This window comes from Xyrauchen texanus, chromosome 45 (genome assembly GCF_025860055.1).
Source record: "Xyrauchen texanus isolate HMW12.3.18 chromosome 45, RBS_HiC_50CHRs, whole genome shotgun sequence".
Classification (NCBI taxonomy): domain Eukaryota; kingdom Metazoa; phylum Chordata; class Actinopteri; order Cypriniformes; family Catostomidae; genus Xyrauchen; species Xyrauchen texanus.
In genome coordinates, this window is record NC_068320.1 from 9,530,689 (window position 1) to 9,544,488 (window position 13,800).

Below are 13,800 nucleotides of genomic sequence, written 5' to 3' on the forward strand. Positions count from 1 at the left end.
GACTTTTAACTCACTGGAATGCCTTGCCCCATAGACCTCTGTAACAAGTGTTTCACATTTGTTTAATTGAGGGATGAGTCAGAGTGATTTAATGTGGGAATCAACTGCATTTTATTTGGGTTTGAATTTGTTTTTTGAAAAGAGGTTGATAATGGAATTGGAGTGGTGGTGGTGTAGTGGTCTAAGCACATAACTGGTAATCTGGTAATCAGAAGGACACTGGTTCAAACCCCACAGCCACCACCATTGTGTCCTTGAGCAAGGCACTTAACTCCAGGTTGCTCCGGGGGGATTGTCCCTGTAATAAGGGCTCTGTAAGTCGCTTTGGATAAAAGCGTCTGCCAAATGCATAAAATGTAAATGTAAAATGTAAATTGAAAAGTACTTTCTTTAGTACAAGAATGGTGGATTTTATTGGAATATTTACAATATTCATTTCATAAGTCATTGCCCCATGTACCACTAAGACTTTGTACAGTGTATAGACTAGACAAACAAAAGTAGATTGTTTTAGTTAGACTGCAATGGCATGATTTTTTAATATAAGTGTTGTAAATGTCATTTAGACACTGGCATACGGGGATATGAACCACGAATGGATTGGGAACGAGTGGCTGCCCAGTCTAGGTCTACCTCAGTACCGCAGCTACTTCATGGAGTGTTTGGTGGATGCACGCATGCTGGACCATCTCACCAAGAAAGACCTCAGGGTGCATTTAAAAATGGTGGACAGCTTTCACAGGTAAAGATTCCAAAAATAAATGACTCTTTTCTCTATCAGTTTTAATAGTCAAAGAATGTGTTCTTGAATCAGGACCTTGTTCTTGAACTCTACTTTTGGTTAAGGATTGTAGTAGGGAATTTAATTGAAATTAGATAATGATTAAACTAGAAGGAGCTAGCACAGAACTCGTGACTCGTTGTGCATGACACCGCGCAGACTCACAGCATGTGGAGGCTCATGCTACTCTCCGCGATCCACGCACAACTTCCCACGCGCCCCATTGAGAGCGAGAACCACTAATCATGACCATGAGGAGGTTACCCCATGTGACTCTACCCTCCCTAACAACTGGGCCAATTTGGTTGCTTAGGAGACCTGGCTGGAGTTACTCAGCATACCAACGATTTGAACTCGTGACTCCATGTGTGGTAGTCAGCGTCAATACTCGCTGAGCAACCCAGGCCCCAACTTTTATACATTTTTAAGATTTGAGCAATCAAAAATAGTGGCACCGTTTTTCTTTTTGTTTTTTTTTGGCTGCCCTTTAGATAGATTAAACACAATGAAATTAAGAAGATTTGTATTTGCATTAGCTCATTTTAAATAAGTTAATTGAGCAATCAGTAACACCATCCGTGGAAGTCTGATTCCATTTGAACATTTCAAAGCAATGTGATCATATCACTTTTTGATCACTATGTTGAATATCACTTGGACTTTACACAATATAATCATGTTCTCATCTCAAACATAAATGTATTAAGTTGATTTCAAGTGTACTGGTTTAGTATTTCAATAGAGCTGATTTCCATTCTTTTTAGTGTGTCATTTCAAACCTGTATTTCTTTCTTTCTTTCTTTTGTGGAACATAAGGCGATAGTTAGCAGAACATTTTCCATACAATTAGAATAAACTCCAGAAAACACCAAAAAGCACCATAAAAGCAATCCACGCAGGTTTCAGACGACACAAGGGTGATTAGATGATGATATTAAGCTGCATTAACTGAAGCTTCAAAATGGTAACAGAACCAGTCTGCAGTACGGCATTATGTGTTTGAAGAAGCTCAACTATGACAGGAAAGATCTGGAGAGACGCAGAGAGAGCAGCCAACATGAGATCAGAGGTACATACAGCCTGCAAAAGCTGTCTATTTTATTTCATTGACTGATATTTGTGACATCTTGCTAAGTCCACTTTGTCATGTTTCATTATGGCCAAGACGTGCTAGTGTGGACCAACGAGCGTGTGATCCGTTGGATTCAAGGCATCGGTCTCCGCGATTATGCCAACATCCTGTTAGAGAGCGGCGTGCACGGGGCGCTTATCGCACTCGATGACAACTTTGACTATAGCAGTCTCGCCCTGTTGCTGCAGATCCCCAACCAAAACACTCAGGTCTCCACACACATTCACTCGCACTACAATTGCTGCCTTTTTATTTTAAAGGAAGTACATTTGAATGATTTTCTCCTCTCCCCCCTTTCCACCCACAGGCGAGACAAATTCTGGAACGAGAGTACAACAACTTGCTGGCACTGGGAACAGAAAGACGATTAGATGAGGTTAAGCAGATTTTTTTAATTATATTTCCCACACATTTGAACAGGAGACAATAGCTCTCTTCAAAGCTGCCTTCTAAAGTAGCACCTTAACTGAAGTAACTGATATGGCCTCTTTAGGCAGCCCACTAGGTTTGGGAATAAAGCCAGCGTAACATCTTTAGACAGCTAAGCTCAAGGCAGATATAGCATTATGTAATGACTGTGGTCTGAATTTGTTTCTGGACTGTGTGCAGTGTGATAAGAAAGACTTCAGAGGGCCGTCATGGAGGAGGCAGTTTCCTCCACGGGACGTTCACGGAATCAGCATGATGCCCGGCTCAGCGGAGACCCTGCCTGCAGGCTTCCGTCTCACTGCCACCTCTGCACACTCACGCAGACTGCCACCCGAGGGTGAGACATTGCAACTGATTTTGCAAATACACATGCTACTATTCAGGGCACATGCTGGTGCACAAACACAAGCACTGAAAACTCTGGTTGGGAAAAGATCAATGTAGTGTGAGACAGATTCCTAAGTTGTAAAAGGAATTCTAGCATCCTGTGTACTGCGCAGAATATGTATTGTATATCGCCTACTACTTTATGCTCTATGCAGTGGTAAATACTACATTGTCGTCACTTAATCTTACTATGTTGCATGTTTCATTTATGTGGTGCCCAGTCATCATTTCGAAAATAGTTATTTAGCATTTTCTATGTAAGTTGGTTTAAAATGTCTGATCAAATAATAAGTCTAGAAAGAGAATATTAAAGGAATAGGTCACCCAAAAACTGAAAATACTACAATTAACTCAACCACATATTATTTTTATGTGGATCACAACGATTACAAATGTAACAAAAATGGGGGCCTGGGTAGGTCAGCAAGTAAAGACGCTGACTACCACATCTGGAGTTGCAAGTTCGAATCCAGGGCATGCTGAGTGACTCCAGTCAGGTCTCCTAAGCAACCAATGGGCCGTTTGTTAGGGTGGTTTGAGTCTCTTGGGTTACCCTCCTCGTGGTCGCTATAATGTGGTTCTCACTTTTGGTGGGGCACGTGGTGAGTTGTGCGTGGATGCCGTGGAGAATAGCGTGAAGCCTCCACACGTGCTACGTCTCTGCGGTAGTGCGCTCAACAAGCCACATGATAAGATGTGCGGATTGACGGTCTCAGACGCGGAGGCAACTGAGATTCGTCCCCCGCCACCCAGATTGAGGCAAGTCACTACGCCACCACGAGGACCTAGAGCGCATTGGGAATCGGGCATGCCAGAAATAAAAACAATTTAACAAAAAGTACAAATTGTAATGAATATTTTGGTCAGTCTTTTCAATGCAATGAAAGGTAACTAATGACTCACTTTAAAACTTGAAATAGGACCCTAAAGAAGCATAAATGTGATCCATGAAATCCACGCATCATATTCCAAGTCTTCTGAAGCCATATTATTGGTTTTGGTGGTAAACAACCTGAAATGTAATTAATTTTTTTATTTAAAGGAAATGAAGTTGGTCATCCAAGTTTCCATGCATACAAAAAATGGAATTACCTACCTTTAAAAAGAAATAAACAAAACAAAACTAAAACTGTAGGAAGTATTAAATTAATACTATGGAAGTCTTTGGAATACTTTGGTAAGTCATATCATATTTGATATTTAGGCAGTGATGGCTCAGCGGTTGAGGCTCTGGGTTATTGACCAGAAGGTTGGGGATTCAAGCCCCAGCACCGCCAAGATGCCACTGTTGGGGCCTTGAGCAAGGCCCTTGACCCTATCTGCTCCAGGGGTACTGTATCATGGCTGACCTGCACTCTGAACCAGCTTAGCTGGGATATGTGAAAAAAAAAAAAAGAATTTCACTGTATATAGGCAAAACAATTATGTGTAAAGTGTGACCAAAATAAAGGTTTCTATTCTATGTTCGATCTCAAAAATATGCCTTTGAATCTTATAATTATGAATTTTTATATCAAATATGATTTAGTATATAATTTGTATTACTTACCAAAGCAATTTTTTTCCCCATATCGTTGGAATGGGCTTCCATAGGATACTGTGTCCTATTCAGTAAGTGGGAAAGCAGTATTTTAAAAGACAGGGGCTATGTACAGAAACGGCAAACTAACCATTACTGTGGAATAAGGACTACTGTTTCACTCACCCTCTTAAAGGTGCATTCAGTAATTGTGTTTATGACATCTTGGACTTGCACTGACACCTAGTGGCATCGATGCAGCTACAATTGTTTTCAGTGACAGATGCCATTGCAGAAATTCACTATTCGCAGTCAGCAATGCATGATTTAATCCATGAGTGAAAGTGTTGAGTTGTATTCAGCTGGTCTTGTGATCCTATCCTGGCAGCCCCCATGAGGGGGACTCTCTTCATGCAAGATTAACCAGCTTTGATAAGGAAACTGATATGATTGGATTCTTCATCTCATGTGAGTGTTCATAATTTTAAACATGTTTCAAAATTACAATTCATTTATTTATTCGTAAAACATTTCGGTTGAGGAAAAAATGACTGAGTGAACCTTTAAGAAATAAATAAGCAGTATACAGTGAATAATATGGAAGCCTGTTTCAACAACATAAAGAAAAAAGTAATTTCCAAGTCAATTTAGATATTATGTCATATTTATGATACACAGTAAAAAAAAATTATTATTTGATTCAATGAATTATGACTTGGTATCTTAATATGTGGCGGAAATGGGCTTCCATAGAATACTATGATCAGACACTATCAAACAGACACACACACTGGTCTGACTGTGTTTTTGTTGTTTTCTATGGACTGCTGCTGTAGTCCTGTATGAGGTGATGGATGACAGTCCTGACGACATGTATTTGGACTGGTTTCAAGGTCAGATATAACGGAGCCTCCAATCGTGTGGCATTCCAGACCCCCCCACCCCTATACTGTACTCGTACCCCTTTACCTCGTCTCTGTCTCCTGTCCTCTCTGCTGTCAAATATACCTGTCATCTACAGTGACTGCAAACAGTGGAGTGCAAATATGTCAACTCGTTTGCATTTGGCTTCAACATTGAGGCATACATTGGTCATGGTATACCAACAGGTATAAATATGCAAACTGTAAAATATATTTTACAAAAAAATTGTCAGATTGAAAACATGCATGACAATTATTAAATGAACTCTATAAGACTCATTTTGGAATATCGTACTAATGGTCCTTTTTTATTATCATTTATAAACTAAGATGTTTTTTTGTGGTTTGGATGCCAAATTACACATTCCAAGAATTTATCAACTAAATTATTCAGACAAAGTTTTGGGACGGAAATTGCGAATGTTTCGTACTTCTGTGTTATTTTGTTGCGTTGCATTTGGTGCTGTCAGGGGCCGGATTCATGAAACATTCTTTTCCAGGAGTGTTGGTTATTCATGTTTTTGAGACATTACAGACATTACATCAGAAATTAGCATAATTAATTCTGATTAAAAGTAATGGTCAGCATCATCCAATCACTGTCAACAATGTTAAAATAAAATGATACATTATACATTCTGAATCTATGTACTGATTATCATTGTCCCATGTCTGTCAAACATGTTGAGTGCTCCAAACATCATCTGTAGCCTGAAACTGAGGTTTGTCAGATTTTAGGAGTGAATGCACTTAGCTGCATAGGAAAGCTACAGGATGCTCCTTTGCTCCCTAATTAGGGAATGACTTCATCTCCAGCATGCTGTCTGTCGGCACTGGTCTCAGTTTGAGATGCACCTTATTTTCATCCTAACTCCATATAAAGAATCTGAAAGTAAAATGTTTCAGTTTTTTGGAAGAACCCATTGATTCTCAATGTGAAAATACACAGTGAATATAGAAATGCATTTACTAATGTTAATGAATAGAACCATATAGTACGGAGATAACAAAATAAAATATAGACAACATTTATATTAAAACGAAGCAAAATTAGCCACATTTAAAATAACTAACATGTTTTTTTTGTTCAACTTTTGAGGGAGTAATGTCATAAAATCCACAAATGTGTACATCATGTTTTTCAGCGCACTGACGCTTGAAACATGAATTAATTTTTAAGCGGCATATCAAACGAAACTAGAGATGCTGCTCTTTACAACCAAACAGGTTTCAATGAAAAACCTTATTGGCTCTACACCCGTATAAGCGTTTCTTGGAAATCGACGTCATGTTGTTGTGTCACGTGACTCGGTGCAGCAGAAGTTTAACTCTTAAATGAAAGTCTAGAGTCTTGTGAAAAGGATTCAGTCAGTTTAAATTCATTTCAATTATGCGTTGCGTATAGTGAAGCCAAAATACAATGTCCACACATAAGAGGTAATGAATAAAAGTTAAGAATTGACATTTTAGAAAAACAATTCTTAAAAATCATTGTAACACCTTAAATCTTAAAATTAGGATAACCTCACAGTTGTCTTAAATCCCAAAAGTAAATTCTGTCATGTTGAGTCGAAAGGCGCAATGGGCTGTTTATGTGATTTTAGGCCAAAACGGATGTGCTGCATTGTCCATAGAAACATAAAAATGATATTATTGGAAAGCTGAGACTGTCCTCCGCCTACCTTTCCCAAGCCCGCCTCTTAATTTCCAAATTGATATAATTATCAAGCTTTCCTAGATGAACATTTTCCTTGCAGTAATTTCCTCAACAAGACCCTTCAGCTCTTGTCATCTTAAGTTTTTCTTTCTTTTCTTCTATGTCAAATTAGAAGTTGTCAAATGGTTACAACCAAGTAAATTCTCCCATGGTGGTTAATGTCTGTAAACTACTACATCTCACGCATTTTACATACAAAAAATAACTGCGATGTACTTGCTTCTTCTTCAAAAACGTTTCATAGAAAGATACCTTTATCGTTATGATTTACCAGTGTTGAAGAATTTATTTTGTTGCATTAGACAAGGCAGCCTCATGAGCAGGCTAGTGTAATCAGACAATGTCAAAGCCATTTTATTCTTAAGAAAAAAAACGTTCTTAAGACAATGTTTGAGACCTTTATGAATTTCATTAATGGTGCATTCAGAGCAGAGGCGTCGAGAGCATCAAATCGACCGGAAGTCAGTCATTTTATATCTCAGCCAACGTCTCTCGGCGGCGAGAAGCGGCGCGTCCGTGGCTGGCGTGTCTTGAGCGATGTGGGCATCAGAAGAAAGTTAAAGTGCAGGCAACATAATGTTAATGAACTTTGACGCGGTTCGGCAGCAACCTATTGGAATATAGAAGTGCTCCGCTCTAGCGAAGTGTAGAGAACGCAACTGTGTAAACTTTGGTTCCCACCTAACATTAGTTCCAAAGACAAAATGGAGAAACAAATTATTGCCCTGGCGGGTTTTCCCGTAATAAAACACTGATTTCACCCATTGCACTACACAACCAGGACAAAAGTTATTATTACTAATGTATTTTATTTTGTTTATTTTGGTAACAAACAACCTTAATTTTCTATTTCTTTTCGAAACATCGATTGATTTCTTACTTTCACATTGATTTCATGAAGATATACGCTACTTGTGAAATGTCGGCATTCCGAGAATGAGCATTGCTGCCTATTTCAACTACATCAGAGCGTCCTCGAATCTATGATAGCGTTGTTGGCAGGGCAGTCAGAGCGGATTTTGACGCTCTCGCCGCCTCTGGTCTGAATGCACGGTAAGGAAGCTTCTTACAAACTTCTTAAAATGTATCCTTCTTCTTAAGAACATTTTTGTGAACCCAGCCAGGATATCTTAATATCTCCTCTTATCCGAAGTACCATTTAGGCTACCTGTAACATTGGAAATTATAAATGCAATAAAAAAACACCCCAAATGAACCAATCTATGCTAGAACAAATTAGGACACATTAGAACGTTAGTAAAACTTTATAAAATTGCATCGTAAAACATCACTACTTGCTTTGAGTTAAAAGACTACACTGGTTGAATCAAAATGTGGTGCATCTCTCATAGTCTGAAGAACAGTGTTTTACTTCAGTGTTGCTGGACATGCCTAATGTGCTGGTTCCTCTAGTCTTTGTGTGGATATTAACTGCTTGCAGCAGGGAGACACTAGGGAATTCACTTGGTGACTATCCAACTAACCATGTGATCGTTTTTGCAACTGGTTGCTTGTGGACATTGTGACTGGGATGATGTACACTATGTACAATTAGATAGAGATACCATGTACATACTGCAGCTAAATACAATAGGGATTGCACAATCTAGTCGATTAGTTCTGCCACTAAATGACACACAGGGTTTACGTCGACTAGAATTGGATTACATTACTAATATTGGGCTTGTTTTATAAAGGTTGACACCAGGAGTACAATTCCTGTCCACAAGAGATTCACTCTCACATTTAAATGGGGTCGTCACTCCCAAAATTTTGCAGCTTGTACATGGTCAGAGAGAGCAGATGTCTAGTGTAAATATGGGAGCTTATTCTCTGAATGTCTTTGTTTCCTTGCAGTCGGGCCATCAGCATTACAGCGCTTGGACAGTTCCACTGTGAGGACCTACTCTTGCTGAGAGAAGACAAAGACTTTATGTGAAATATAAGCTGTGAGTCTCATATCCGCACACACGTGTATAATAAAGTTGATCCAGTTACTCATGTAGTTTTCACACTTTGTAAGTTTGCTTTAGTGCAAAACTGAATTAAGTTGTTCCCCTCCATGTCTGTTGTGATGCTATGTTCTGTTGTTCCGAACCGCAGTGGATTTAAAAATGACTCATCGACTTGAATACAATATAATGCTGTTTCACCATTACAAGGCTCAAGCTTGAAATTTGAGCATAATTGGGACGTTTTATTTGGTTTTACGACTTCTATTGGCGAGCAGCAGTGCCATGCACAGACCTCAGCTGGTGAGGAAGGATAAAAAAGGGCACTTATATATTTTTCATGAGTAGTACAATAAAGTATATACTTAACTTACTTCTTTGCCTTTACGGTATTAAGCAATTTCTTTTATAAAATAAATATCCTTTTTTTTTATTTCCTTTATCACAAACGATAGCCTATTCTGTTATCTTTCTCATAAAAAGTACCTCGGTATTACAAAGTTTTTTAGACATGGTCCATGGTAATGCCATGTTTTTGACATGTGCTATGGTAAAATCATGGTATTTCTTTTTAAGTAACACATCACCATCTCTGTCATCTCTGCTGCTTTCTCTGTGACCTCATCATTCTCTTTATAGAACTGACACTTTATATAGTACTTTCATTTTTCTTTCAATAAATGAAATTTTATTTGACTATATTTTGTCATGAATATTTAGGACCTTACAGCAAGTAATGTGGCAGAACCTGAATGGTTACATTGGTAGCCTCCATTTCCAAAAAATACCATAGTACCCATAACACCATAGTACTTTTTTGAAAGTGATGTCATATTCTAATGTCATATTACTTTAAACTAGATATGTCCCGATATCGATTCTGGTACAAATGCTCCAAAACCAAAAACCGATACCATCTGTCGTACGAATGTCATTGCGTTAACATTCTGTTCACAAATTAAATTGCGTTTTGTCCTAGTGTGATTATTAAACCAATAAGGCTTAAACCAAAGGCTGCAATTTGATGAGAAAAATATATAGTCTGCATGTGCTGGGCACTTCAAAGTAAATAGATCTTGTTTTGAGAGTGTTGAATGTAAATGTGAAGGTGGCTACAATGTTGTACTTTGGATTGTGCTGTGAGGTTCCTTTGATAAAAATAATGCAGTATTATTTTGAAAATACATTTTTCTCTTTTGATTTAATTACAGTTTTAATTAATTCATTTATTAAGATCTTGTTTTGATGATAACATTGAAATAAACAGTTAAATATGGAATTCAGAAAAGAAAAAAACAGGTACCAGCTATTACCGTAAAGGAAAGATCAGTACTCAAACATTTACAAAAAAAAAAAATGGTATTTGGAAATTCCTAATTTAAACTAAAAGTAAACTGACTTTGGCAGAATCAGACAGCACCTTCAGTTTATGAGAGAGTATTCTACAATAGATGTAATGAATTTCTATTCAAACTGTTCCCATTATAATTAATTAACCTAAACGATAAAAGCCTTGGCTGTTTGATTTATAGATAAATCAACCATAACAGACAGTTACAGCTTCTTCTTATCTGTAAATGTAAAATGTTTGTGTTCCAGATGTATTTTGAGTCATACTTTGAAGTTGCGTGAAGGGTCACTGGGTGAAATGAAGAATTCTGAGAAGTCACACTGCCAAGAGAACAAGAAAATCCCCAGAGTATGGGGCGAGGAGGGGGGAGGTTAACGGTGTGCCAGCCCCACACCCCCTCCTCAGCACTGAACAAGCCAAGGCCACAACCCAGGCACCCCCCACAGGTGCTAACACACACTCACCCTTTCTACTTCAGCTTACATACTATCTATTCTACAGGGGATGTGTAGGTTCATCTGTAAATTAATATAAATAAAGATGTTTTTATAGATATAAATATATATATATATATATATATACACACATGTCTGTATAAAACGTTGAAGAAAAAAGACAAGAACATATTCAGAGTTTGTGAAGATTATGTCCCTTAACGTCAAGGTTAAAAATGATGCTGCTCTTCAATCTTTTCACCTAGACCAGAGAGATGTTTTGTACATGCTATTACTTTCATTTCGATTGTTCATGTGTTTTGAGGCCTGTTGTGATCTGCTGGTTGAAAGCCCCATCCACCTCATTCAGATGTCACTTCATGTTGCCGGCCAATGAGAGCTGTACGTACCTGTCATGTCCCACCAGTTACATCACTCAAGCCAGAATGGAGCTCAAAGGCTTGTCAGATTTTAAAGTCTACATGAAACGGCATTTTCAACCAATTGAACGTCCGAGTGAAACAGGATATTCAGTAAGAAAATTAAGTAGGATGGGAACTGGTTTGATTTGATTGATTGGATCATAAAAGGTTTGCACTCCATACTAGAAAGGAGCCAGACGTGAATACCAGTTTGCAGTGGATTGCACACCCACTTTTTGAGGTTTTTGGACCGGGACATAGAGACTGAAGGTCTTCCCAATGGTAGTCTTGTTTCACATCTATCATTATTTGCCATTATTGCCATAACTTATATTATGTTAACACAAAAATGGCGTTAAATTACCGTGTTAACTAGTGGAAAGTTTTCAGAAAAGCAAAACAATGCTTAAAATGCTACAACTGTTAGTGATTTACTGATAACTACCAAATATCAGCTTATTTTTTAATAATCTGACAATGCAAGAAAACCACGTTGGAAATTGCTAGGTTATTCTCTGCTTTTGACGTTAAAATGTAAATAGGGTTGTGTACAACATTTGCACACATTGTATTTGGCGGAAAGAACGTCAGTAGGTGTTTAAATGTAACAGAAATCTGGATACTGGCCAAAAATCAGTTTGGCATTCGGTTTGAACCATTTTGACCTTGCCCCGATAAAGGAAACCATTTCATATGACCTTACATGTTGTCCGCTTATTAAGCATAATTAGTCAAATACTGTCAATGTAAAAACTTTCAATGTTTCAATAGCTAAAACAGCAAGTTTGTCTACATGTACACCAATATGCTGTTAGTGACCAAAAAGCTGCTTATTTAAAATCGTACGCAAGAAAACCATGTTTACATGCAATTTGATATCATCGGGTTATTCTTTGCTTTTGACTTTAAAATGTAACGAGCACAGGCATAAAGCGATAATTTTAATAAAAATATGGAAAATTACAAAGCAATGATGAGTCCGTGAAGCCAATATTACTACAGTGTAAACCTTTTGAATGTGTAATTTTAAGTTCAGATCGGATGGCCACTTTCTTGACTCCATTTGCATATGGTGGTTTAAGTACTTCATAGAGTATACATTTATTCAGAATATTTCTGCACACAGACAGATTACACACAAAAAATATTTAAAAAAATTTGCCAACATATTCAGCTTCATATGGTGAGAAAAAATAAATAATATATCAACAATTGAATCAAATAATAATATAATAATTATTATTTTAATAAAAGTAATATTATTGTTATTATTATATTTAAATAGGCCTGTCTGAGGCATACTTTATATACAGAAGCTATAGCTAAACATAAGAGTTACATTATAAAATTAGTTTTGACGTACTTCTGGTTTAAACCCCGCCCACATCTGGTTGTATCCTAATACGGATACAGTTACAGATCATTTTGTCATAGTTACAGATACAGATAATGGCTTTGCTGCACACCCATAGTTATGACCTTACCGTGATACAGGAACGGCATCTTACATGACTTTAAACGTGCACTCAGTGCCAAAGATTTGGCTGTTTCTTAACATTATTTTTGCCACCCTGCGCAGCCTAAACTTAAACGAAAGCTTAAACGAAAAGTAATTTGAGGGGAAATTATGAAATATTTCAATAAAGTAAATGTTGATTTCATGTTGACTTTAAAGCATCTCATCATGGATGTTAATGTTTGGCAAGAATGAATGCATAACACTAACCATTTATGGATCAAATTGTCATCTGTCATGGGCAAAACAAAATGTCCCAGAAAAGCAGAGCGTGCCACTATGAAATGTACTACTCGCATCACTTAGCAAACACTCTGCATGACGGCACACCTGCTGTCATTCACTGAACACCTGACCACTTACCAACCAATCAGCTGGCCTCATTCAAGAGGGTCCAACCCACTCAATGTTATTTCTCATAGGCGAAATAACTAAAAGACAGGCTTAGCTCATAGTGAACATAGTGTATATCAACTTGTTGAAGTCCAGATTACAATTTTTAAAAGGCAAACCTTTTGCTTGCTGTGACTTTGGTGTAAAACTGTTTTAAAACTCTGTTTCTGTTGAGGTTTCAGGGGAAAACTGTTGTACAGCCATTGACTTCCTGTCTTTGAGTTATTTCTGACACAAAAACTGTTTATATATCCCTGTTTTGCACGCAAAGATCATCTTTTTATTTTGTGTCCATTTTTTTATTTATTACTGATTGTATTTTGGTCAAAACTATGTGGTGATCAAAAAACTTGTCATTGTCAATAAAAAGTACTGTCAAAAGCATTTTTTTACAAAGACATTTCTTCAAGTCATTAGATTTGATAGCATTATGTGAAATGCGCTTGGGTTGCAAAGATAATACACACAGGAAACTGGTGAATTTCACAAACTCTAACAAAAACATGTCCAAGTTACACCTCAACCCAAAATTATGAGGAAAAAGTAAGAAAGTGGAGCCTATTTTTAGGAGATATATATATATATATATATATAAAGCACATCTCCCCTGAAATTCTCATTACCATCAAATAAATAAATAATGGTGTTATATTATTTGAATTACAGTGAAAAATCACTACTGAGCAATAAAATGCCTGCACTGAGAGTAATGAGAATGTTGGGCGAAATATGCTTTTTTATTAAAATATCTCAAAACACAAATATTTATGACCATTAAATTAAATATTTTATTTTCTTTGAGCAAAATATAATTACTTAAAATTTTGGGGTGAAATATGATGTT

General features: G+C 37.2%; 1 protein-coding gene across 1 annotated transcript in view; it reads left to right on the forward strand.

Annotated features, from left to right (window-relative positions):
- Positions 1 to 13,333, forward strand: part of LOC127637680 (liprin-alpha-2-like) — a 68,047-nt gene extending 54,714 nt beyond the window's left edge. The window contains exons 23-29 of the mRNA XM_052118868.1: positions 567 to 742; positions 1,753 to 1,850; positions 1,947 to 2,122; positions 2,221 to 2,289; positions 2,523 to 2,679; positions 8,746 to 8,837; positions 10,440 to 13,333. Coding sequence (XP_051974828.1) covers positions 567 to 742; positions 1,753 to 1,850; positions 1,947 to 2,122; positions 2,221 to 2,289; positions 2,523 to 2,679; positions 8,746 to 8,804 — 735 coding nt within the window. The 3' untranslated portion in view covers positions 8,805 to 8,837; positions 10,440 to 13,333. The remainder of the gene's footprint in view (positions 1 to 566; positions 743 to 1,752; positions 1,851 to 1,946; positions 2,123 to 2,220; positions 2,290 to 2,522; positions 2,680 to 8,745; positions 8,838 to 10,439) is intronic.
- The last annotated feature ends 467 nt before the right edge of the window (positions 13,334 to 13,800 follow it).